Source organism: Meles meles, chromosome 5 (assembly GCF_922984935.1).
Source record: "Meles meles chromosome 5, mMelMel3.1 paternal haplotype, whole genome shotgun sequence".
NCBI classification, from domain to species: Eukaryota; Metazoa; Chordata; class Mammalia; order Carnivora; family Mustelidae; genus Meles; species Meles meles.
Genome location: NC_060070.1, coordinates 138,175,946 through 138,203,475, shown reverse-complemented (window position 1 = coordinate 138,203,475; position 27,530 = coordinate 138,175,946). Strand labels below are relative to the sequence as shown.

Sequence of the window (27,530 nt, the reverse complement as noted above, 5' to 3'; positions counted from 1 at the left end):
ATTAAACGAAGACATAATTTCAGATACTGAATCCAGAGTTTCCTCAACCAAATTTTAAGAAGGCCCAATCCTAAGAGCTGTTAAATGGTGTTCAGAGAGTATGGATTTTTCTAGGTCCTAAGCTTCACCTTACAAATCAGCCTATTAAAAATCTGAGGAAGCACCACTTAAAAAAGAAAATTTTCTTAATTTTAAAGATTAAAGAAACAAGTTTATATGCAAATGGTAAGCGTTTTCCTTAACTCAGTTAACTAAACTTTTTTCTTTTCTTTTCTAAGATTTTATTTTATTTATTTGACAGAGAGAGAAGGAACACAAGCAGGGTGAGTGGGAGTGGGGAGAAGCAGGCCCCTTGCCGAGCAAGGAGCGCAATGTGGGGCTCCATCCCAGGACCCTGGGATCATGTCCTGAGCTGAAGGCACACACTTAAGGACTGAGTCACCCAGGTGCCCCAAACTAAACTTTTCTGTCCCTACTTTCTAATTTCTAACTCAGCTTTCCCACAACATCAGCATGAGAACGGCTGGCATCAGATTGTATTACACACAAGGAACCTAAGCCTGGGAAACATGTGGCTTGTCCAACGTGCAAAAACCAGTTAGTCGCCGTCAAGCATAAAACTCAGTTTCTTGTCCATAAATGTAAGGATCCTACTGCTTCTTTATACTCTTTATTTGCATTCAAAAATCTGACAGAACCCAGATTATTCCGGAAGGAAGAATTCCAATAACTGCACATTATTTGTTTACATAAATATTGCTAATGTTAAATTCTTCCATATACTTCAGATCTAATGTAGCTAAGCTACATTTGAATTTTCAAAATATGATCATTTAATAGAATTATTCTCTATAGCTGATGGTTCATATAAAGAAACATTACTAAAATATGAAATAGATTAAAATATTAAAATAATATTAATAATTCAGATTAAAAGATAGTCACTTTTTAAAAACTGGGTTTGAGCATCCTCCTGGAAATGATTTATTTATATTGAAAATTTAATAAGTCTTTAGTTATACCAAATCCTCCATATTAATTTGCTTTATATATCAAAACATAGCTGCAGACTGACCACCAAAAACTTTATTTTTAAAAATTGGGTGTTCCCAAACCTCGAGCTCTCAATAACAAAATCACCTAGAACTAGCTAAAAATGTAGTTCATAGACCCCATTCTCCAAAGTCCTCCATAAATAGGGACTGGAACCCTGGATCTGTACCTTTAACCCAACCCAGGTGATGCTGATGAGCAGCCAAGTTCGGAAACTCTGTAGGATTAAAGTAATTCGTGACAGGGAATGGGAGAGGGGAGCAATTTCATCATGAAAATCCAGTCCACAACAGACAGAAACATCACAGCTAGACATTGATATCTGAGAGTAGTATACAGGTGCCTCCTGCTTTTCAACATCTCCTATTATACCACTTCACTCTTACAAAAAGTCCTTCTAGATTATATCCCAATATTTGTAAGAACAGGCAACAGGACCCGGGTAAAAGTCTGGTTCTTCCTACTTGTACAAAGTTTGGTGAAAAATCTCCTCAGCTAAGGTTACTGGAATTGGATAATCTAATGAGACCTTTTTTTAAAAAATTTTTTAATTTATTTATTTGACAGACAGAGATCACAAGTAGGTGGAGAGGCAGGCTCGATCCCAGGACCCTGAGACCATGACCCGAGCTGAAGGCAGAGGCTTTAACCCACTGAGCCACCCAGGCGCCCCTAATGAGACCTTTTTTCGAATGATTCCACTGCCACTGTTTATACTACTTCTCCTTTTTTTTAATATCATACTTTTTTTACATTACACTTTTTATTTATATTTTCCTTTTTTTTATATTACACTTTTACTGCTAAAATACTTTGCCGCGAAAAGCACAATTAGTCTATCATGCCTGATATAACCACACACATTTAATAAAGCAGTAAGTTACATGGTCACTTCCATTATAGGAAAAAAGAAGCACACCAAATGCTTTGCATTTTGTCTGGGATGTAGTAAATATTCAATGAACATCACTATTTTAGAGCTTTGGTATTTATTAGAACTTTTCATCTGGTACTGCGGTAAATTCGACACGCTATATAGTCTCGGGGCTCTCTTCTTACAGCCGATTTTTTTTTTTCTTGGTTGAGGAAGAGCTGACACACAGTGTTAGTTTCAGGTACACAACACAGTGACCGCACAAGTCTATATGCTGCACTATGCACTCCGCTCACTATGGCAGTACTGTCTCCATACAACGCTATTACAACACCATTGGCTATAATCCCTATCCTGCATCTTTTATCTGGGTGACCTATTCATTCAATAACCAGAGGTCTGTATTTCTCAATCCTCTATATCTATTTTGCCCACCCCTCCATCTCCCTCCCCTCTGGCAACCATCTGGTGGTTCTTTGTATTTATGGGTCTGTTTCTGCTTTTTATTTGTTGGTTTGTTCTGGTCTTAGATTCCACATGTAAGTACCATCACATGGTAAATGTCTTTCTCTGACTTATCTGTCTGGCTTATTTCATTCATTGTAATATCCTCCAGGTCCATCCATTTTCTCACAAATCTTTCTTTTTTAATAGCTAATATTACATTGTACATATATACCACATCTTCTCTATCCATTGATCTACCAGTGAACACTTGGGTAGCTTCCACACCTTGGATGTTGTAAATAATGTTGCAATAACAATAGGGCTGCATGTATGTCTTGGGATTAGTGTTTTTATTCTCTTTGGGTAAATACCCAGTAGTAGAATCACTAGATCATATGACAGTTCTATTTTTAATGTTTTGAGGAAACTTCACACTGTTTTCCATAGTGGCTGCACCAGTCTGCATCCCCACCAACCATGCGTGAGGGTTCCTTTTTATTCCCATCCTCACCAACACTTGTTATTTCTTGTCACTTTGACTCTAGCTGGTCTGACAGATATAGGGGATACGTCATTATAGTTTCGATTTACACTTCCCTTATGATGCGTGACGTTGAGTATCTTTCCATGTGTCTGTTGGCCATCCAAAGGCGTTCCTTGGAAAAATGACTATTTAGGTGCTCTGCCCATTTTTTAATTAGATCATTCTTTTTTGATATTATTTATATTCCTTTGATAGGTTGGATATTAACCCCTGAACAGATATATCAGTTGCAAATATCTTCTCCCAATCAGTATATTGCCTTTTTGTTTTGTTGATGGGGTTTCCTTCGCTGTGCAGAAGCTTTACTTTGCTATAGTCCCAACGGTTTAATTTTGCTTTTGTTTCCCTTGTCCAAGGAGACAGACCTAGAAAAATGCTGCCATGGCTAATGTCAAAAAGATTACTGCCCCTGTTTTCTCCAGGAGTTTTGCTGTTCACACCTAACTATTCTTAATCCCAATTTCCTTTCCTGGTTTCATTGCCTCCGCCTCACCCCGGACTCACCCTTCCTCTGCAGTTTAGGCTTTCTCTCTACAAGACAAATACCTCTAGTTATTTTGACTCCTCTTCGTGAATTACCTTACTTTTCTGGTCCTTCCTTTCAATCACCAAACAAAGCAAAGGTAAGTTTATATTAAGAGTCTATTATAAAGCGTCAAAATTACAGCTCACACAGTCCAAAGACTTACCCAGAAATTGCTTTAAGAAATGTCATCTAGACCTCAGACTTGCTATTGCCAGAGGATACGAATGAATCATATGGACGCATGATTCAAAGATAATGAGATGGAGACTAAGAAAGCAAGAACACGTAGATGACAATTTTGGTTTTTGAAAAACTACAGTAGCTTCATTCTCAGTAAGACATACAGGTAAAACTTCCAAAAAGTGAAAGCCTATAAAGTACAAATCATAGCAGTGCTAGTTAATGGGCTCTTTGCCACAAAAGAGTAAGGAATTTTTTACTTGAATTGCAGAAAAACCTCCTATAATAGAGCATTTAGAAAGAAGAACTTAAATCACTGGGAAGCTAGGGAGCAGGGTACCCCAGAAAGCTGCACACTTTCTTGGGAGCATATTGAAGGAAGATGCTGGCTATCCCCGTGTGAGTATGGACAATTCCAACTACACACAATGGATAAAAACTTCCCACCCCCCACCTTTCTTTCTTTCTTTTTTTGCTGACAGTCAATATTAAGACTAAAGTAGCTCAGCCACTACAAAGTCTAAAAAGGAACTAGAATAGTGTGTATGTATAACAGGAAAATGAGCACATATGTATTTTATCTGACCTTCGTCTGAATTCCCAGCTTCTTGATATCTGTACCAACAGAAGAGGGGCACCTGCCCCACATTTGCAACAGACACTGCGAAAGGAGATGAGCCTGAGGCCAGCCTGTGCCTTTTTTCCCAGGGACCAATTATCTTTTCCCAGTACCAGCCTCACTCTCTGTTGACACACGGGTTTAGGGATCCTGCGTTTTTCTAAGTAAAAAATTCTCTCTAAATTCTTAGCAACTAAATTTGGGTCAGAACACAAAATTGGGAGCCAAAGTAGTTGAAGAAAATAAAAGTAAAGCAAAGGAATATATTACACTGTAGATTATTTTTTAAGTCAAATTACCCATAAAACTGAAAGAGTACATGCATAGTGACTATAATTTTAGATTGGGGAAAGGGGACTTAGAACATATGGAAAGAAAGAAAAACTATTTCATAAAGAAGGCATTTATCTCTACTTTAGTAAGCTGAAGAAGCATATAACCTACACACCATTAATAATTCTGGAATCCTGTGAATTACACACTTTGGGAAGTGATGGATAGAGAACTTTAGCAATGGTGATTAACAGAAGAGATGAAATTTCCAGGTACTAATCTGTTCTATATGGAATCCCTATACTAGTGTCTTCAGGAAGGAGAAAAAATAAATAGCAGAGCAAATTTGGTAGGATTTCTAAAGCTACATATATAATAAATATGGATCACTAACTTTTACACAGGCAACGACAACTTAAAATTTCGGGAAAGAAATATTATTCAATAATATCTTACATTTTCCAGTATCTTTTGTTTGCTGGACAAAAAGTAGTTCCATTCACATGTTATTAGCTTTATCAGGGCAAATGATGCTAGGCTATTCTTAAGTATCTTAAGATTTATCACCAGATGTGCCTGAGTTAAAAATCTGTGTGGAACAAAATGAAAGGCACAGAACTAAGCATGAGTGAACATCATCTCTAGGCCTGCCTCTGTCCCTGAGTCACTGATCCCAGCCACATTGCTTTAATGATGTGATACGTCAGTATTTCTAAAATGAGGCAGTCAAACTATGTAAGTTCTAGTTCTAAAGCCTGTTCTAATTTCTAGCTCTTATTTTCATTTTTTTGAAAATGTATTTCTATCAAAGTAATACATACACAAGACTGTTTCCTAAAGATTAGTGTCTAAGGAAAAAAAAAGTCAATATAAAAACTTCCCTACTTCACCTTTGTTTAGGATAAAATACAGAGAGAAGAATAAATAACACCTGTTATTTATGTTAGTGTAAGAAAAAATAGAGATGAGAACACACTCTCCTTTTGTTTAATTAACCAGAGTTCCTATTAACCAGATTTCTGCAATCCTTTACATAGTCATTTCTTAAATCCAAATTAATTTGGTTCTACACTATGCTCCTTTCTACCTGTTTCATTTCTAAGTTTGTCATGATGACAAACATGTCTTCTGAGTTAATGTGTTATCATAGCCTGAAAAAAAGGTAATAAATTTTCACTTATTAGCTATCAGAGCTGAGCAAGTTTCTCTCAGCTTCCATGTCTGAATCCATAAAGATAAACAATAATCTCTTTCAAGATTATTGAAAAGATCAAATACATGAAGGCATGATAACAAGAACAGAAATATTTAATAAGCATTTTAAGTAGTTTTAGGATTAAGTAGTTTAAAGGTTCAACATCTAGCCATAAAATTTGCTTAAACAACTCATCTCCTGGTTAACAGTATATTCACACCAACTAACGCAAGTGGAATGTTTAACTAATGCAATTGTTAAGTATTATTTTAGAAATGCAATTCAATAAACACATATTGAGATATGTGCAGGTAGAATAATGCTAAAACTCTAGAATTCCATGATTATAACAATGACACCAAAATCTCAGTCTGGAAGAGACAAATAAAAATTACAATTGGGACACTATAAAAATAAAAGCATGTACAGGGAGCAGAGGCAGCAGGGTGAGGTGAGTAACTCATTCTGCCAAACGGAAGAGGAGGAGCAGAAGCAGGGGGTAAAGGGGAAAGAGTACATTTGTGGGCAAAGACTGGAGGTTGAAAGTCCCGCTCGGCCACTTACTGGTGATATGATTTGGGGCAACTTCGCCTCTCTTCTCTGCAATTCTACTTCGGAAAGTTATTCTTAAGATCAGAAATAATATATGTAAAGTGTCTGCTACATAGCAGGCACTCACAAAATAAGTGTCAGGCAAGTCTTGTCTTAGGACGTGTGTGTTTGTTTGAATAGACCAAATCCTAAATGGCATTATGGCGAGCATCTCTTGACTAATGACCAAGCTACATATGAGATTACTAAGGTCACCAGCATGAGAGGGCCACAGTGAATCACATCACGTCAAATGTTGCCACTTCCAGAATTCACTTTTTTTTAGAAGTGGATTCCTAACATGTGGTCCACTTACCTGCTGGTGAAGCGTATTTCTAACCTACATCTTCCTCTGTTTCTACCGAGACAAGCTCGGTCAGGCTCGATATTTCCTAGAAGTGGTTCCCATGTTCCTCAGTCCCACTCAAGGAACTAGTTTTGGATGTTCAGCATATCCTTTACGAAATGGTGAAGTCTGATGAGAAACCTATGATGACTAAGATTATATTAAGAGATAATGAGAGCTAACCCTGGCTTGAAACTATTATCAACCTATTGGCTGACTCATAGAACTGGAAGCCACTATAATGATTGGAATTCTAAAGTAAATATTTTAGAAATACTGTTAAATCTAGCCAAGTGGTAAGTTACATTTACATTACTCTATAGCTCCCCAAACTAATTTTCTTTAAACAAATGATGAGCTAAGCCAGTCCTTACCAAATACAAACATATATTTAAGTTCTTACTTTTCACTTCAATACTACAAACACTACTGATAGAACATTTGAAATATGAACAGTAGATAAATACAAGCAAAGTCAGAAGTAAGATAACGTAGGCTATCTCCAAATTCAATTGAATCATGAAATGGTCTTCCTGTCAGTGTATTTTTTTTAGAAATAAAAATATGTTCCTGACCCTCAACCATCATGTGAGGTCAGTTTGCATCAAGTTAAATAACCACAGATTAAAAGTGAGGACACCATGAATCAATCCAGAATCTATGTTAATTTTATGGTTGCCATATTCAAGAAAGTCAGTGTCTTTAAATTCATTCTATGATATAAAATTCCATAAAATTGTTCTCTACAGATATCTCAATTCCATATCATGCCAGATTTTATAATAAATATATACATATGTTACTATATTATAAATGATACTCTATATTTGTCATATATATAATACACATGTGTATATAATGTCAGGACAGGTTATATTTGTAAAATTCTCCTCACACTTAACAAGTCTGACATAATGTATTTTAGATGTTCCTACCAAATTTAGCTTTATACAGTTCTAAGAATTAAATCCTGAATATGTTTTTAAGTTTTTTCCCTGGGAAGCAAGACTGAGGAGACACCAAATTGCAAGTGAATCTCTTTCTTCTAACCACTAATCTTAAAGAGTATTTTTTAAATTCAGAAATTAGAGTGTAAGGTTTTCCACATTAACGCAGAAGTTTCTTCACAAACCAAACCTACAAATTCGATAAAAATGAGTATTACTGCTCACTTTTACAACCAAAATTGAGGTTAATTATTATAATGTAGTTAAGCCCAATTCCCTCTTGACAGCCTTGACAAATGAAGGGAAATGCAAAAAAAAAAAAAAAAAAAAAAAATTAAATGTCACAGAAGCGGCAGCTTGAGGCCAGAGAGACAAGAGAGAGAAAATCCATGGTTAAGCTGAAATGCTTGAAATGCACTAGATCTTGGCCCAAGCCCCTGACCCACTATAACCTACTTCATCAGTCATCTAGAGCAACAACCGTTAAACAGGTGAAGCAAACTGATCATGGTGAACTTAAGTCCTGCACCCGCTTTGAGATTTGCCAGAAAGAAGAGGATTTTAGCAGCAAGAAGCGGGGTGTGTGTGCGCGCTTGCGGGGCGGGGGGTGGGGGGGAACCGACGCTAACTGTGCCCGAGTCTCAGCACTAACGCTATTCGGCGCGTACTACACAAGGCAGCACCGTCGGCAGCCCTCCCCGCGCCGGGCAAGAGGAGGGGGTCGTGGATTCTCCGCCCGCAATCAGGCCCCTCGGAGCGCCCTGGGAGTGGGTCGAGCGTCTGGCCCCAGGGACCCGCGTGGAGTGCCCCCAGTTAACACCTTCCCGGCCAGGACCTGGGACCGCAGGCCAGCCCTCCGGCGCGCACGGGGGTGGGGCGGCAGGAGCGCGGCCCCTCCTCGGGAGGGAGAAGGGAGGCAGGGGGCGGCACCGCATCCCCGTCCCCACCCCGGGCGCATCAATTACCCGTGAGGTTCCTCAGCACCGTCCCGTGGGCCCAGAGGCTCAGGACCTGCTGCACCGACAGGTTGATCATGGAGTGGTCGCCCCCCTCCGCCTTCATCTTCCCCGGGGGGCGCCCGCCGCCCTCTCCTCGGGCGCCGGGTGGCGGCGGCGGCTGCGAGGCTCCGGGGGCGGCGGCGGGTGCACGGCTCCTCCAGGCCGCCGCCGCCGCCGGGGAAGGTTGCGGGGCGCCGGGCCGGGCGCTGCTGCTGCCGCCGACGGGCCTCCGGGGGGGGCAGCTCAGCGCGTCTCCCAGGCAGCCCCCTCCCCGCCGGGGAGACATTGAGGACGGCGGACGGGGGAGGGGAGGGAGCCGGGCGCTCTCCCCGCGCGGCCCCCGAGCGAGGATTCGGGGCGGAAGAGGCCGCTGCCGCTCCCTCTCAGGGGCAGCCCCGCGCCGCGGGGGCCGGGCACGCGAGGAGGCCGAGGTCACGCAGGGAGGCCCGGGGTGATGGGCAGACGGCAGGTGCAGCCCCCGACGGGGCCCAGCTCATCACCGCCGGAGGACGAGGAGACCCGGGACCCGGAGGAGGCGGCCGCAGCGGCACCTGCCGCCAGCCTGCCCACCCTCCGGCCGCGGACACTCGAGGAACCGCCCCCTCCACCCGCGGCCGCCGGCGGGCCGCTCGTGCGCGCGCGCACAGGTCCCCACCTCCCCCGCCATCCCCGGAGCCGCTGCGCATGCTCACTCTCCCCCCTCCCCTCGACCCGCCGCCCTCCGACAGCCTGCCGGCCCCCAAAGCCCTCCTCCTCCCCCTCCCGGCGCGCGCGAGCTCGGGTGGCTGATGGTGCCGAGCGTCGGCCCGCAGTGGGGCGGAGGGAAGCGCGGCCTACGTCACTAGCGCCACCGCCCGGCCCCGCCGCTGATTGGGTGCTCCGAGGGAACCACCTTCACTCCCTCCCCGCCCCCAGACCCCGGGCGTGTGCCTGGTGAGAGCTGGAGTCTTGCCCCGGGGCGGAGCTGGGGGCGGAGATGCTGGACCCGAAGCGTGAGGGGCAGCCCTGACCCACCTTGTGGGGAGCCTGGGTGCTCAAGCACGTGCGATGGGTTCTGTGGCATTACAGCTCCTTGGCCTCAAAATGCTTTTAATAAAGATGTTTGCGTACAAGTTTGTTTTTTTTTCTTTTAAGGGTGTAAATATCTCAACGTTTTAGATGTATTAAAATTTGCGGTTTTTTTTTTTTTTTTCAAGTAAGTCAGCTGATCTGGCTAGGTCACAACCTGCAGAATATATTTCTAAGCAGCTAAAACAGAAATAGACCCGCTGTATCATTCATCCAGTCCTTCCCGCTTCAAGAATTTGGGCCTCCCGTGGCGCTAGCATCTGAAATCACCTATTGACCCAGGGATCTGGAGGTGTCCTACTCCTGAATGCCATCCTCTAGTTTATCTAAATTCTCAGAGCCTCCGTTGTTTTTTCCCCCCCTACGACTGAAATTATACTCTCTTCCCATGGCTTGCTGCCCTTCTCTGTGTCCAACCTGAGCCTGAGGAGCTGTCTAATTTACAACTGCAGCAAATTCATTTATTAACTCCTCCTTGAAGGATGAAACCTTTTAACTTGAAAAATAAAAGCTAAATTTTGGCGATAACATAAATATACATTGGGCAACCCCCTCCTCCTCTCCAGCCTTTTTCAACTGCTCTGCTTTCTGGTAAAGAAAATCGACAAAGAGAAGTAAAGAAGTTCATGTGTTAGCTAAATCACCAAGTATATTTGGCCAAAGCACAGAAGGATTGAATCACCTGTAAGACAGTGGTCTTGGTGACCACTTTAAAAATAATTTTACATGTATGTAATTGTCTGTTGTGTATATGTATGTATTATCTGTTTGATATTACAACACAGGAAAGGGAAATTTTTGCATCATTAATAGGAATTGAGCCAAACTCACAATGTAGAGTTTATCTTCTTCCTACAGTTTAGAAGTATTAGATCTTAATTAATTTAAGATTATACACTATCAGCCTTAAAAGAGGCTTTAATAATTTTCTAATTCATTTTATTTTACAGGTAGAAATCTAATCCTGCAGAATTAGGTGATTGAACAAAGGTGACACCGCTCGAAAGCCCAGTTTCTGAATTCCTCGTCTATGAATTCTTTCTTGCAAATGACACTATCTTTCTCACCTCGGTAATTAACTCCACAATTTAAGGTTTTGAATGGGGAAGTGCAGGTTACCTTATGGCAGCATTAAGAGACATGGTATTATTTGATTAGTGGTATTAGAGATCATGAGCACATCCCATGATGAAGGGTTTATAAGAACATCTGCATTAAACTCTCACATCAAGAACTCTTAGTTTACATAGAATCAATTGGGGTTCTTCTGGTTACAGACTATTTAACTATGGCAGCGTATATTTAAAACATTCAGGAGTTGGGGCAGTGCCTAGCACGTGGTATTCAATAAATATTAGCTGAATGAATAATTGAACTTCACAGAAAAGTTGACATTTTTCTTGTTTTGCATATTATTTTAAACTAAATCTAAACAACGTCAGGAAATGAGAAAGTAAAACACAGCAATGAAGCCTCAGGTTGATCTGCACTTCGATAACCTGACAATTTTCTCCCTCCTTTTCAGTTCATTTTACTAAGTATTTATTTGGCTCCTACTATCCATAATGTTCTATGTGAGGCCTCATCTATAGGATTTGAAGATGAATAAGGTCCCTATTCTCTAGGCTAATGTATTGCATGTAATTTGTCTTTGCTTTGATAAAGCTACTGATACCCACCATGTGGAAGCCTATAGTCTTAAGAGAACTGAACATTTTCCTAATAGCCAGAGTTATGAAACCCCAAACTGAGTTAATGCAAAAAGAAGTCGCATGCGTAACTTCTTTCCTTGCAGATTTTTGATACTGAATTAATGTAGCAATCAAGGAATGGCTTAGTCACACTGCAGAAGTCAGGGAATGCCTCAAATGAATCCTTGAGATGTCTTTCAATCTTGTGCCCTTGTGCCCAATCTACAAACAGTTCCTGGTTTATTTTTTGCTTGCGAGTGAAGGGACATCCCTAAGTCTTGGGCATCTTATTAATTGTTCAGAAAGGGCCCAGAAGAAAGCTTTCAACATCATCATCAACGGGAATATAAAATGATACGATCCTTTGAGAAAAACATTGACAATTGAGAATTTTTTCCTTCATTTTATTATCTTCCTCTCTTGGTCTACAGTATTACAGCATAATGTCACATTGTGTAGACAATCTAATTTCATCGTCTTGCACATCTTAGTGGTTCTAAACCCTGAGTGGTGGAATAGGTTCGATAGATTGATTATCTGAAAAATATGGTTTGAATACTGCCTGCAACACTTACTAGCTTTAAAATGGGAATAATAATATTATCTCTCTCTTCAAATATTTGATGTCCTTTGAGAAATAGTAATAATGAACGCAACCTCCTTCCTTATGTCAGGTCTTGTGTCAAATACTATAGATTTAATTTTCAAAAGGATGAGTTAAAATTTCACAACACTTTTAAACTATTTTGTTTTCAAAATCCATACAAAAAGCTGTCCAGATCTTCTTTGCGCGCGCGCACACACACACACACACACACACACACACACACACACAGTGAGATCATTGTTGGTTGTTTTCTGAAGAAAATAAAATTCAGTAGAAAGAAATGACAGAAATAAGAAGAAGAAAGAGTCGTATATAGATATGCTATGGCACCGAAATTTACATGTTGCAGTGTTTCTCAGAACACCTATTAAGTTGAGAGACATTTCTATCACAGTAAATCAGAGAAACAAGGTAAACAGTATTTCCTTCTCTAAAGCTGTAATTCTAAAAACAATGTTGCAAAATGACACTGTGAAAATTCACATCCTAATTATAGCCTTGCTACCACAATTAGAATCATTGGACTTTGCCCACCTTGGGAATTTAAAAAGTTGAAATTTCTGTGGCCGGGAAATACAAAGGTGTGTCCTATTGTATCTCCCCCAATATGGCACACTTAGGATGCCATGCTACCATTATGGAGCTGCCCAGAAAAGGAAGAGTTTCCCCACATTGGCAGTGGGACGTCGATCCACAGTCATCAAGAGTCAAGGCCATGTTTGAGACGGGAGGACAGATAGATAACCACCAGTGCCTCCAATTCCATTTTCCATCTCATTTTTGTGCCTTCCCTCTACCTGTGTATTCAAACCACCTTATTTATCATCCCAAGTCTTAAAAAGAAAGAATACATAATGATACTTGGACTCTAAAAACTCATATATTGAAGGCTAAATGTGAGCATAAGAAGAAAAATATTGCTAAAATCACATGCACACAAAATCCTGCATTGGCAACAATACAAGACTTAGTTTTCACCCTTAAACCAATGTTTACAAATTACCCTGCATCCACCCTGCTCGTATTATAAATGGAAGGCCAAATATAAAATAGTCTGTTGACTGAACAGCATCTATAGATTTGTGATACCTAATTCTCACTGCATTCAGTTCTTAAATTATTTCACTGTTGAGCTAAACATCAGCATCCATTATATGCCAAGAACAAAATGGTGAAAGTCGGGGCGCCTGGGTGGCTCAGTGGGTTAAGCCGCTGCCTTCGGCTCAGGTCATGATCTCAGGGTCCTGGGATCGAGTCCCACATCGGGCTCTCTGCTCTGCAGGGAGCCTGCTTCCCTCTCTCTCTCTCTCTGCCTGCCTCTCTGCCTACTTGTGATCTCTCTCTCTCGCTGTCAAATAAATAAATAAAATCTTAAAAAAAAATGGTGAAAGTCATATTTCACTGTATCTTAATTAATGCTTTTCTGATCTTGAGTGAAGTTACGCATTTTTCATGTGTATAGGAACATTTTGATTACATTTTCTAGGGAATTTAACCCATTTTTCCTTGGGGTATTTTATCTTTTAAAAATAACATATAGGACCTTTTAGATATTTAACAACGCACCCTTTGTGACATGCATTGTCTTTATCATTTCCATAATCTTTGTCCATTGCCTTTTAATTTTAATAAAATTCTTTTGTCATACAGAATATCTGATATTTACGTTGTCAGGCTTTCCTTTTATGGAATCTGAGTCTTTGGTCATGCTTTATAAAGTCTTCCTTTCTCTCAGGTTTGATTTTTAAAGTCTTTTATATGTTTCCTGAATATTTTATGAGTGTTTTTGTTTACGACTTTGGTCCACTTGTAATTTTTTTTAATATAAGGAGTTTGGCAGAGATCCAATTTTTTTTAAGATGGCCACTCAATTGTCCTAAAACATTTATTGAATAATCCATCATTTTCTCACCTAAATGCTTAAAATATCTAACCACCTAAAATACCAGCTACTTCATGTACAACATTCTTTATATACTTGAATCTGTCTTCAGGCTTTCATTTCTGTCCTATCTATCTATTCATGTATAAGTATTACACTGTTTTTATTTTAACTGTAAAATATGCTCTAATGTCTAAATTGTCTTGCTTATTCTTCATTTTCAATTTTTAAAAAATTCATCTTGAATGCGTATTATCCCAGAGGAACTTTAAAATCAGCTTCTTAATTCTAAAAATACTACTGGTTATACTTTTAGTGGAATCATGTTAAATTTATAAATAAGTTTAGGGGAAATTGAGAAACCTTCCCCTTATTTTAAGGATTTTAATTTTGAGAAGTTATTGAAAATGTCTGTTTAATATCTGTAGATAAGGGGCACCTGGGTGGCTCAATGGGTTAAAGCCTCTGCCTTCGGCTCAGGTCATGATCCCAGGGTCCTGGGATCGAGCCCCACATTGGGCTCTCTGCTCAGCAGGGAGCCTGCTTCCTCCTCTCTCTCTCTCTCTCTGCCTGCCTCTCTGCCTACTTGTGATCTCTATCTGTCAAATAAATAAATAAAATCTTTTAAAAAAATATCTCTAGATAAGACCATGTGATTCTTCCTTTGGTTCTCCACACATGGTGAATTGTATTAATACATTTCCTAATGCATTCTCTTTGAGTTCTTACAATTAATTCTACTTGGTCATGATCTCTCATTCTTTTAATATGATACTCAATTCTGTATCTTAATTTTTTATTAAAATTTTGCCATCGAGGGTGCCTGGGTGGCTCAGTCAGTAGACCATGTGATTCTGGATTATGGCATTGTAAGTTCAAGTCCCACACTGGGTGTAGCGATTACTTACAAATAAAATCTTCAAAAAAAGAAGGGGTGACGACAGCCCCTTAGTAGCTCAGTTGGATAAGCACCCACTCTTGCTTTTGGCCCAGGTCACGATCTTAGGGTCATGAGATCTGGGCCCACATCTGGCTCTGCGCTGGGTGTGGAGCTAGGATTCTTTCCCTCTCCCTCTGCTCCTCAACCCCCGCTCCTGTGCTCTTTCTCTCCCTGTCTCTAAAAAATTAAAAAATAAAACACTTTAAAAATTGAACAAAAAGAGTTGTGCCATTAATATTACAAGTGAGATTGATCTGCATTTCTCTGTTTAAAAACATGTTTAATTTAGGGGTTTTTTTCCTAATTAATTTGTATTGGCTTTATATAAAGTAATTAGAAACTGTTCTTATTTGGGTTTCCTCTCTTCTTTAAAGGTTTGGAGGAATTCAACTGTTAAACTGCTGTTGATGCTTTGGGGAAGCTGTTCTACATCAGCTTTTTCTATTTAATATTTTCCCCCCCAGGGCAGTCAATCCATGTGGATATTTTTCTCTTCTTGATTCCTTTTTATAATTTTTCCACCATTTTAAAAAATAATTTTCTTTTTTTTAAGATTTTATTTATTTATTTGACAGAGAGAGGGAGACGCAGAGATAGAGGGAACACAAGTAAGGGGAGTGAGAAAGGGAGAAGCAGGCTTCCCAATGAACAGAGAGCCTGATGTGGGGCTGGATCCCAGGACCCTGGGATCATGACCTGAGCCGAGGGCAGAAGCTTAACTGATTGAGCCACCCAGGAGCCCCTAAAAAATAATTTTCATTGTTAACCAATGTCTCCTGTAATTCTTTTAACTTCTCCAACACATTGCTGAGTTTGTGAATTTACATATTCCCTCATTTTATCTTAATTATATTTGCTGATGATTTTATATTTCTCCCAATTAACCAGGTCTTAGAGATATTTATCAGTTCTCCATGGGTCTGTTTATTCATTCACTTTTTTACTTTTATCATGATCAGTTTTATTCTACTTTCCTTTGTATCGTTTTGATATTTTTTATTAGTTTTACATTAGCTGTTTGATTCATTTACTTTTGTTCTTCTTTCTTAATAAGTACATAAGTTTGAGTGTTCACTGAGCCGTACTTCTGTCCTAGAGCTTTTGAAGCGTACTGTTCCATTAACATTTTCTATTATTACCTTCCAGAAATTCTGCCATTGTAGTTTTGATTTCTACTTTTTAAATTATTTCAAAGAGATAATTTAATTTTTGGCTTTTGGGAGAGGAGGTTTTCTATGGATTAGCCATTCATCATGCAATTACAGTCTGGCCAAAGAGTGTTATCTATACAATTTCTACTTTGGGAGGTTTATTAACATTTTCTTTGTGGCCCAGTAAACGGTTAACTTTGGTGAGTGAGAACACACAAAGAAAAAATGTGTATTCTATTTTTAGTAAATTTCTGTATCCATGAAGAGCTACCATTTTTACTCTGTTACCAACAATCTTCCAAATCTTACTTATTTTTACCTGCTAGATCTCCATAGGCTGTATGTTAGGTTTCACTAGCCCAAGGTACACAAGGCAGAAACTCAAAATTTCATTGGATTAAACAACACATCTCATTTCTTGCTTGTGGAGCATGAGGACTTTAGATCAGTTTTTGGTCTCCTGGTATCCGCTTGCTTGGGCTCAGTCCAGCTCTAGGTCTATTCATATCAGATACTGTCTGAAGGTTCAAGCTGTCCTCATGGTCTAGGGCTGGAAGTAGGGTCACAGTGAAGGCTCTGGCCTTGCCTGCAAATTTCAAGAGGACTCCAAAAACTCAGCAATTGATATAAATAATGTTCTCGTGCAATAGTTTCAAAAATCAATATTAATACAAAAATCCACGATGATCACAATATCACAAGTTTTAAATAAAAGGAGAATCTGATCCTGCACTTGCATAATCCTACCTTGCCCACCTCACCCCCAGTCCCAGTGCTGGCAGGAACAAGAGAGGAGCGCCAAACTAAACAGGTGCATTTAAAGTTTATGAACAGATATGATCCATGTCACATAGACTCACTTTCTTTTGGCCAGAGCAGGTTGCATGATTAAGACCAAAAGGGAGGGGTGCCTGGGTGGCTCAGTGGGTTAAAGCCTCTGCCTTTGGTTCAGGTCATGATCCCAGATTCAGGTCCTGGATCAAGCCCCCCGCATCCAGCTCTCTGCTCAGCAGGGAGCCCACTTCCTCCTTTCTCTCTGCCTGCCTCCTGCCTACTTGTGATCTCTCTCTCTGTCAAATAAATAAATAAAATCTTAAAAAAGACCAAAAGGGATAGGAAAAAGAAGGAAAAGAAGGAAGGAAGGGATGCATGGATGCATGGAGGCAACAAAAAATTTGAACAAATAATATAGTCCAAAACAGGCTGAGTGAGGTCAGTCTCCTACAAATAATATATGTGTTAGGGTGGCCAGTGACATGGGCGGCAAAGAATGGCACCAAGAATAGAGCAACAAGCCTAAGAGAGCTTATTCATTCTCCAAGGGAAGAGAGGCGCCAGACATTAAGAGAGATGACAACCCCAAGTTTCTGTTAGGAAACTTAAGCATGTGAAAAAAAAAAAAAAGGGAAACTTAAGCATGTGAGAGGGTTGTAGCTGTGCCTATGGGAGAGGGTGTGTGGGGAGGAGGTCAGCGCTTGGCCTGGTAGAGCAGGAAGTGACAGGTTTCACAAAGGGCTCTGTCCAGGGCTTGTCCAGGGGTGTGGTCCAGCTGGAAAAGAATATGTTTGGTAGTTGGGGTCTATTTTCTGAGGATGTGGAGCACCATGACCTAGAAATCTAAGAGTTGAGGCCAACTACAGACACCTGTGAGATTTGTCTGTAAGCTTGGCTGGGGAGGGGACTTTGAATAGAACCCTTTCAATATGTCTGTCTATTTCTCCTATTTCTGTAGTTTGGGTTTTATGGATTTTGATTGTATACTTTTCAGTGAGCAGATTTTCTAGTATATTAGAGTTTAGTTATGACTGTTACTTGTGTGAAAACTAATAACGGGAAACCTCACTAAAAACAGAGTCCGGAGATTGGGCGACAGGAGCTCTCTGGCCCTACCACTTGTTACCATTGCAAATCTGACAGGAAGAGACAGACCTTATTCATGGATACAACTTTACTATCCCAGCAGGAGGAAGAAAGGTTTTCCTCCTCTCCCAGCAACAGCCCAGCCAATGAGAGCTGGTCGCACCTCAGCCAATGAGGGGCCACTAGGTTTCTAACTCCCAGTTTACTCCCGTGGACTTTTGTTTGTATCAGCTTCCTAACTTCCCCCTCTCCTCTGTAAAGAGTACTCCTCTGCTTTGTTCAGTGGACTTGCCTTTGGTTTTTTTCTTAGTTTGCTTGTCCAGGATTGCAATTCTCTGCTATTCCCAAATAAATCCATTTTTTGCCTGGTAAAATAACTGGTTTTATTTTTTAAGGTTAACGCCTTGCTATTTAAAATGTCTTCATTTGGGGCACCTGGGTGGCTCAGTTGGTTAAGTGTCTGCTTTCAGCTCAGGTCATGGTCCCATGGTCCTGGGATTGAGCCCCACATTGGGCTCTCTGCTCAGCGGGGAGTCTGTTCCTCTCTTCCTCTCTGTTTAGTGCTCTGCCTGCTTGTGTTCTCCTCTGTCAAATAAATAAAATCTTAAATAATAATAATAATAAAATGTCTTCATTTGTATTATAGAGGCTTTCAACATTTGGTTTAATCTCGTCTAATGTTAAGATCATGACTTTAAAGGAAATATTCTTGTTTGTATTTGGCAAGCATAATTTTGTCCATTCTTTTTCAACATTTCTGAATAAGTTTGTTCTAGCGTTTCTGTTGTTGAGTTTGACTTTATGATGCACCATTAGACTATTTTACGGAAAATTTGAAACCATTTCCATTTGCCGTTATAATAAGTAGGTGGTATCAGTTTTATAGTTATATTATTCTGTTTGTGTTGTTTTTTAAAAGAGGTATTTAATTAATGTGGTTTGTACATCCTTTATCATTTAAAAGAGTAGATTCTGTTTTTATTTCTTATTATAATCTCCATCACCATCACTAATAAACATATCATCCTCTGTTTAGAATGTGACTTCTGACCCACTCTAAGCAATCCTAAAATTACTTACTTCTACTTCCTCACATCTGTTTTTCCTCTTCATCCCCATCAGATTATAGTAGATTATATATTTTTTCTACTCTTTACTTCTACTGCTAAACTACATTGGTCTAATCTTAGTTTGTTCCTCCAGAGATGAACACTTAATGTTAGGCAAATTACCTAAACTGTCTAATCTCTAATTTCCCCATATAGATACATACATATATGTGTGTGTGTGTAAATATATATATGTATATATAATTCATTTGTATATTATGTGTTTTATTTTAACATTTCCTAGAGCTAATATGAGGGTCAGACAAGTACTCAGAATGGAATCTGGGAGCTATAAACATTTAATTAAAGCTAGCTTTTATCATTGTTTTATTTAAATATTAATGGATTTTTATAAAACTATATGGAAATGTCAACTTTCTGAACAATAGTTCTTCTAAAGAATGTACAAAAGGACTTGCAAGGAATCGTCTTGATGGGAAAGCATCTACTTCTGTTTCTCCTCATTTCTTCTTCTTTTTTTTTTTAAGATTTCATTTTTTATTTGAGAAAGACTGCACACAAATCAGGTGGAGGGGCAGAGGGAGAGGGGGAAGCAGACTCCCTGCTAAGCAGGGAGCCTGACATGGGGTTCAGTTTGATCCCAGGACTTGGGGACCATGACCTGAGCTGAAGGCAGACCCTTAAGTGACTGACCCACCTGGGTGCCCCAACCCCTTTTTTAGACATAAAATATCCCCATGGTTGAAAACTCTCACCATGCAAATGTGTTCAGTGAAAAGTCTTCTACCCCTGGTCCCCAACCACTTGGTAATCCTCAGACATCCACTGGTATTAACTCTTCTGCTGATTCGTTCTAAAGCTTAGCCACTTTAAATATCATTTCAATCCCAGCTAGGAAAGATGAGGAAATCTGAATGTTTAAACCTTCCCTTTACCCACTTCCCTCTCAACTTCTGTAAGTTACACAATCTTACTTCAGCATTGACACCAAGAAGTCTATGGAAAATACAATAAATTCTTTAAAATCTTTTGTTGTTGCTTTTGTCTCATGCTTCAATGAAAATTTGATTAAGCAAAAATTTAATAAGTCACAGTCTAGTTCAAAGTAAGATAGAATAAACCCTTTACTTGGCATCCTCTGTGGAGTGCAGCTATTACACTTAGACAGAAGGCAGGAAGAACTTTGAAAAGTAAAGAGTCGCAGATGGCGTGGAGAAGAGGGTGAGAAGTGCCACCAGACAGACCATTAGTTTCCCATGTTTTGTTCCTCTGGTGTTCCCTGGCCCAGGCTCTGGACAACACAGAACCTAGACAGGGATGTAGGTACTCACAGAGAGAGCCCTAGGGGAAGTCCTCTTGTGGCTTGAAGAGCAGGATAAGGGTCCCCTAACTGCCTCACCTGATTAGATGAGACCCACTCACATTAGAGAAGGCAGCCTATTTTACTTAGTCTACTGATTCAAACCTTAATCTCATCTAGAAGCACCCCCAAAGAAACATTGAGGACAACATTTGACCAAACATTTGGACACCTCATAGCCCAGTCAAGTTGACACATAAAATTAATCATCACAAGGGTAACCTAAGAAATTCAGGAGATTTGAAGACATCTGGGTTGGGATACCTGGGTGGCTCAGTTGGTTAAGCTTCTGCCTTTGGCTCAGGTCATGATCCCAGGGTCCTGGGATGGAGTCACACATTGGGGAGAGGGGTCCCTGTTCAGCAGGGAGTCTGCTCCTCCCTCTGCCCCTCCCCACCCTTCCCTTGCTTGTGCTCCCTCCTCTTCTTTCTAAAATAAATAAATAAATAAATAAATAAACTTGAAGACATCTGGGTTATACAATATATTTGACAGAAGGGATATCCCTTATATTATTGAAAGAAACTCTGAAACAAAAGGTGGAACTGTTACAAACAGCTTAAAAGCTATCACTTGACTTTTCTATCTTCCACGTGCTGAACTATGACCCTCAAATGCTCTTTTAAGGTTCGGGTGTTACTCTACTTTTTCAATGAGTAAAGTGTAGCTCTGAGCATCCAGTTACGTGCCAAGGTCACCAAGCATAGTACCATTTAACCTCAGACCCCTCAAACCTGTTACTTCCCCAAACTACTCCCTTCTTTTAGTAAGATTCCTGAGACTTGAAATTTATAGAAACTATAGAAGAAGACCTTCTTGTATGATATTTGTGGCAGAGATGTTAGCTGGTCACCAAATTCTCTTCTTCCCTTCCTCCTGGGCACACAGCGGGTTATGTTCTCCGGCCTTCCTTGGAGCTAAAGAATAGCCAGGGAATGTGCCCAGATGTGCTGTGTGCCCCTTTCAGGCTGGTGTGTAAAAAACCTCTCATAACACTTCCTTTACAGTCTCTCACTTTTCTGACCCATTGGGATGGTGATACCCAAGGAGACTTGAAAGCCAGAACTTGAAGATGTCAAAGCAATCATCAGCCCAGGTTCTTAAGAGGGTGCATGGAACAGGGCATAGAGCACCCCTACTGACCTACTCTGAACCCTCTCAGCACTGAGCTATTGTATTTTGGAGCTTTTGTTTCAGCAGTTTAGCTAACCTAATTAATGTTCCAATACTTTTCTGATAGGAATGCATTCTGTTGTACTTGATGGCTCACTAATTCAATTTCCTGGAATCTACTGATGAATTCAGTGTAATTCTATTTCTTGGAATCTACTAGTGAATTCAATGTAATAATCCAATCTAGGTGATCCAGATTTTCTATCAGACTCAAATAATTTGAGCAGGTCTTGTTTATCACAAAATCTTTCTACCTAAGCAATGCTTCCGTAGCTAGTGAAAGCATTTCCTGGATAACTCACCCAGACCAGCTTCCTTCCCCCATTCCAACAGCTTAATTTTTTATATCACGTGCACAATGAACATTACCCACCACTCCAGCCCATGTTAAATTTCTGTCCAATCATAGACTGAAGTCAACGAGAAATACATTGTCACATTAAAGTAAAGCCCTGAACATAAATTTTTCAGTAGCCATTTTTTATGCCATCTTAGATAATATAACGTTTTCAAGCTCATATAGTAAACATCTGGGGTAACTGGGAATATAATGAAAACATCGGGCCCATTGTTAGAGTCGAACCTTGAACCCAAGTTAATAATTTCCATCATTTTTCTTTCCTTATCCTAATCATATATGGTTTTTAAAAAGAAGTTGTTATTCCTACCCTTGAAGACCTCAGCATCGATTTAAGGGAGAACAGAACAAATATTAGAAACGATAAAGAAACTGGTAAAAAACAACTGGAGACCGAACATACACTAACATTATATATGAAATATACATGTGTGACATGTATTATACGTGTATATAACACACAATTAAATGATTTATGTATATATGCATGTACATTATATAGGTACTGTATGTAATGTGTATATATAAAATATATATGTATTACACATTATATGAATAATATGCATTGTATACTTTCCTATATTATATTATATAGTGTGTACTCAATAAATGTTACATATATATGTGTGTGTGTCTGTATATATATATGTATATATGTATCTGTATATATATATATGTATATATATACACACACACACACACACACACATATATATATATATATACACAAAATCACGTGACTCGATTCCAAATTTGAGGAAAGGTTGTATCAACTAGAGCACTCAGCTACCTCTCTTATTTTATCATTCCCAAAGACCAAAGGAATAGAAGACAGTGTCTTAAAATCAAATTAACAGATACTGATTGAGCAAGGTGCTGAGTCTGGGCAATGGTTGAAGTGGCATCTCTCAGAATTAGGCCAACGGTGCTGTGTAACCAACAAGTTGCACAACAAAAATGCAACTTCCTCTCTGCAACCAGGGAGCATTTCTTGCTTCTCAGAGTCTGGCTTCCAAGGGAACCTCCCCTTTAATTCAACCTCCTTGTATTTTGCCCTGGATTTCTAAACAAAGCGCAGTTTAGTATTTTACTGTGAAATATGATACATAAAACACAGACGGATGAATAAACATATTCATTTACTCCAGGGTGAAGATCAGCAGTGAAAAATTTGCGGTCCATGTATCCTAAGGGGCCCATTTACAAACATCACATTTTAAACAGAGTGACTATTTTGTAATGATTTTTCTCAGGGAGGGGAATCTGGAAACTCTGGGGAAGTTACTTGAAGTGGGCACAAATTAAAGACCATTTTTCCTTTCGTTTATCCTTCCTTTCTGAAAGTCTGAACATGATGTGAATAGATTATTAAGCATTTTGAAATCATTATTTATTCCTTACTAGTCTTTGTGAGTCTTTGAAAAACAAGGCCATTTCCTTCTTATGCATACCGAGGCCTAAGAGATGAGAAAGAAAAAAATGCATGTATTTAAATTGGTCACTTACTTTGATCTTGATGAAATCCCAGTAGTTCATTTTCGCCCTTGCTTCCCTTGCCTTTGCCGTTGTTCCTAGGAAGATGTTGCTGCGGCTGAGGTCGAAGAGGTTGCTGCCTGCGTTCTCCTCAAGGATTTTGATGGATTCCTTTCTCACATTGAGGTCCTTCATCCATTTGGAGTCTATTTTCGTGTGTGGTGTAAGGAAGTAATTGCCGACTTGACCTCAATTGGAAATACATCCTTGAAAATGTCATCATTGCTTCGGTAAGAGTAAGCAGTCAGGGCTAACTATTTAAGTATCTGGAAACAGATTGTTCTATAATATATGCTTTTAAAAAGTTCTGTTAAGGGGCGCCTGGGTGGCTCAGTGGTTTAAGCCTCTGCCTTCAGCTCAGGTCATGATCTCAGGGTCCTGGGATCGAGCCCCGCATCGGGCTCTCTGCTCAGTGGGGAGCCTGTTTCTCCCTCTCTCTCTGCCTGCCTCTCTGCCTACTTGTGACCTCTCTCTCTGTCAAATAAAAAAAAAAAAAAAAAAAGTTCTGTTAAAAAGTTTTCCTGGTTTGAAGTCAAGCATTTATGCCAATAAAGTTGCTTTTCTATTTGAAATCAGAGTCTTTTCCTTGGACATGTGGACATTTTAGGTTACCTTCAGTAAATAGTACACTTTTTAAAAATGCCCTCAGTGCTACTAATGTTTATCACTTGAGGGTGGATTTGTCATTTGGAAATAGTCAGAAGTTGCTTGGTATAATATGAGTTAAGTGATTAGCCTGGGAAAATATTTCTTTTGATCAAAAATGAGGTGTAACCTTTTTTCATGTGTCTGTTGGCCAACTATGTCGTCTTTGGAGAAATGTCTGTTCATGTCTTCTGCCATTTTTTGATTGGCTCATTTGTTCCTTGGCTGTTGATTTTGAGAAGTTCTTTATAGATTTTGGAGACTAGCCTTCACTCAGCCTCAGGAAAATATAAATCAAAACCACGATGAGACACCACCTCATACCAGTCAGAATGGCTGAAATTAACAAGTCAGGAAATGACAGATGTTGGAGAAGACACGGAGAAAGTGGAACCCTCCTACACTGTTGGTGGGAATGCAAGCAGGTGCAGCCACTCTCAAAAACGATATGGAGGTTCCTCAAAAAGTTAAAAATAGAGCTACTCTAGGACCCAGAAATTGCACTACTAAATATTTATCTGGAGGATACAAATATAGTTATTCAAAGGGGCACATGACCCCAAAGTTTATAGCAGCAATGTCCACAATAGCCAAACTATGGAAAGTGCCCAGATGTCCACTGATAGATGAATGGATAAAGAAGATGTGGTGTATATAGTATACAATGGAATAGTACTCAGCCATCAAAAAGAAAAACCTTGCCACTTGCAATAATTTGGTAGAACTGGAGGGTATTATGTTAAGTTAAATAAGTCAGTTGGACAAAGACAATTATCATATGACTTCACATATATGTGGAATTTAAGAAACAAAACAGATGATGCTAGGGGAAAGGAGGGAAAATAAAATAAGATGAAATCAGAGAAGGAGACAAACCATAAGAGACTCCTAACTATAGGAAACAAACTGAGGGTTGCTGGAGGGGAGTTGGGTGGGGGCATGGGTAACAGGGTGATGGGCATTAAGGAGGCATGGGATGTGCTGAGCACTGGGTGTTATGTAAGACTGGTGCATCACTGAACTCTACCTCTGACACTAATAATACACTATATGTTAATTAATTGAATTGAATTTTAAAAATGAGGTATAACGTAAGTGGTGAAACCTTTGTTTCCATAGCTCATAACTTGGTTTGAAAGAGAATTAAAAAGTGTTCAATGTAATACAACATCATTAGAATAAGACTCTAACCTTCCAGAGTGTCATCTCTGAAGGATAATATAATAGTAAATCTCTAAAGTATGTAGCTTATAAGACATTAATGAAAGAAATTGAAGACACACATAAACGGGAAGATAGTCCATGCTCATGGATTAAAGATTATTGTTGAACTATCCATACTACCCAAAGCAATCCAAAGATACAAGGCAATCCCTATCAAAATTTCAACGGCATTTTTCACAGGAATAGAACAAACCACCCTAAAATGTGCATGGAACCACGAAGGACTCTGAATAGCCGAAACAATCTCAAGAAAGAACCGAGCTCGAGAAAAAACAAAGCATCCCTGTCCCTGATTTCAAACTATATTGCAAAGCTGTAAGAATCATACAGTATGGTATTGGCATACAGACGGACACATAGATCAGTGGAACAGAATACAGAGCCCAGAAATAAATCCACCCATAGGTGTTTGATTAATGTGTGACAAGAAAGCCAGGACCACACAACGGGGAAAGGACAGTCTCTTTAATAAATGGTGCTGGAAGAACTGGACAGCCTGTGCAAAGGAATGAAACTGAACCACTACATTTGCAACGACACTGCCCAGTCCACATCCTCATTGCCTCATGGAAGAACGACTCCAGCAATGTCCTAGTTAGTTTGCCAGACTCCAGTCTCCAGCCTTCCGAGGCATCTTTCATGACCTTTGCCAACTAATCTCCTCAACCCCAATTTTTACCCTCTTCTTTCTCTGCTCAGAAATTCCTAATTCTCCTTATGTTTAAAGCCCTCTGACTTCTCTTTAGCCACCATGTTCACCCAGTATAGCTTCCTGTGGCTTCCAACATGCGCTGATGCTCTGGTAAGATTAACTGTTTCTCTGCAAAACTGAGTGTACGCGCATCTCCACACTTTGGATTATGTTGTCCGTGTGGCAACTTATCCTTTCAAATCCTGTCTCCTCCTTCTAACCCCACATCGAATCCCACGTCTCTCAGAAGTTCTCTATGACCATTTTAGCTTTAGTTCATTTTAGGTAAGCCCCAGGAAAGGAAGGACGGAAAAATTATCAGAAATACAGATTGTAACTCTCTCTGTGTGTCCTTTGGAACTTAGCTTTTGCATTTACTTTTTCCATTTCTCTCTTTCCTGTCTCAAAACTAAAAATTAGCATATGTAATGTATCCCATCTCTTCCCATCTACTTTTTTTGAGATTTAAAAAAAAATTATTCATTTGGGAGAGAGAGACAGGGAAAGCACAAGCAGGGGGAGACAGAGAGGGGGATTAGACTCCCTGCTGAGCAGAGAGTCTCGATCCCAGGACCCAGAGATCATGACCTGAGCCTAAGGCAGACCCTTAACCATCTGAGCCACCCAGGAGCCCCTCGTCCAATCTACTTTACAAGACAAAGGACGACAAAGTCTACATCTCATGGGGAGTGGGGGTTCTATAACACATACCACCTGGCACAAGGCTACTTATTGATAAATAAATTTTGCTTGATTAACGTCTTTAATAAAGTTTCACAATAGTTGGAGAGTGCAGAGAAACCAAGTTTCGAAAACCTAATGTGTTCTACAAAACAGTTTTCTAGGCTGAGAGTTTTTCACCCAAGGTAGACAGAGTCTGCAGCATGAATTACAAAGATAATTTTCTAAATCATATGAGGAAAAATCACCAGGACATTTTAGAGTTGTGCGAATGCTCTGCTCTCTTTGGCTTTCTACGCTAGCCAGTAAAGATTATACTGGTAAGGTGAGCCTAGGCTGTAAGAGAACCACTTGGAAGCCAGTCTTCATGTGAGAGGTCTAATGTCCTGAGTCCACACTGTTCTGAGGAAGCAACAAAAAGAAAAATACATATATACTGGGAATGCTGGAAACATTTTTATTTAGCAAGGTGAGTGAATGTCATTTTTTTTTCTTTGCCTTAATCAACTAAAAATATGACATGTAAATCTATGCTCCACCCAAGGCAAAATTTCTGGAAACAGAACTTGCTGACATTCAGAAGCCAAAAAAACGGAGGTGCTTCATTGTCAAAGTGTTAAAATTATTGACGACGTCGGAAATACTTACCAGTAGTACTTTCTAGGCAAATGAAACTTGATTTCCTTTCTAGGGACAACACAAGGGGATTCAAATTAAAAGCTCATCTGAAGGAATCGCTGAATGTCAAATGCTGTGTGCATTTTCTGACCATCTCCTCTGTCACCTCTGGATAAGAAAAGCAGAGGTGATCTGAGTGATTATACTCGGCATCTTAGTGAGTGAGCAGAGGGCACAGAAGTAATATGGAAGTGGGGGGCGGGGCGTGTAAGTAGTGAGTAGCAGGGGGCATATACGTACTGAGGGAGTGGGGAGACTACAGTGAGTAGTGAGTGAGCATCAGGCCATGTAAAGCTAACCTGGACCCTTAGATTGAGGAAATAGG

The 27,530-nt window shown here is 39.9% G+C and overlaps 2 protein-coding genes across 5 annotated transcripts in view; one reads left to right on the top strand and one right to left on the bottom strand.

Annotated features, from left to right (window-relative positions):
• Positions 1 to 8,880, bottom strand: part of TMEM170B (transmembrane protein 170B) — a 49,532-nt gene extending 40,652 nt beyond the window's left edge. For all 4 annotated transcript variants that reach the window (XM_046005845.1, XM_046005846.1, XM_046005847.1 and 1 more), the window contains exon 1: positions 8,561 to 8,880. In XM_046005845.1, coding sequence (XP_045861801.1) covers positions 8,561 to 8,879 — 319 coding nt within the window. In that variant the 5' untranslated portion in view covers position 8,880. The remainder of the gene's footprint in view (positions 1 to 8,560) is intronic.
• Positions 8,881 to 9,047: 167 nt separating this feature from the next.
• Positions 9,048 to 9,530, top strand: LOC123942253 (vegetative cell wall protein gp1-like). The gene has a single exon (XM_046006113.1). It carries the CDS (start codon positions 9,048 to 9,050, stop codon positions 9,528 to 9,530), a length of 483 nt encoding a protein of 160 aa, XP_045862069.1.
• Positions 9,531 to 27,530: the final 18,000 nt, after the last annotated feature.

Coding starts and splice junctions, on each gene's coding strand:
- LOC123942253 (XM_046006113.1), top strand. CDS start 9,048: ATGGGCAGACGGCAGGTGCAGCCCCCGACGGGGCCCAGCTCATCACCG.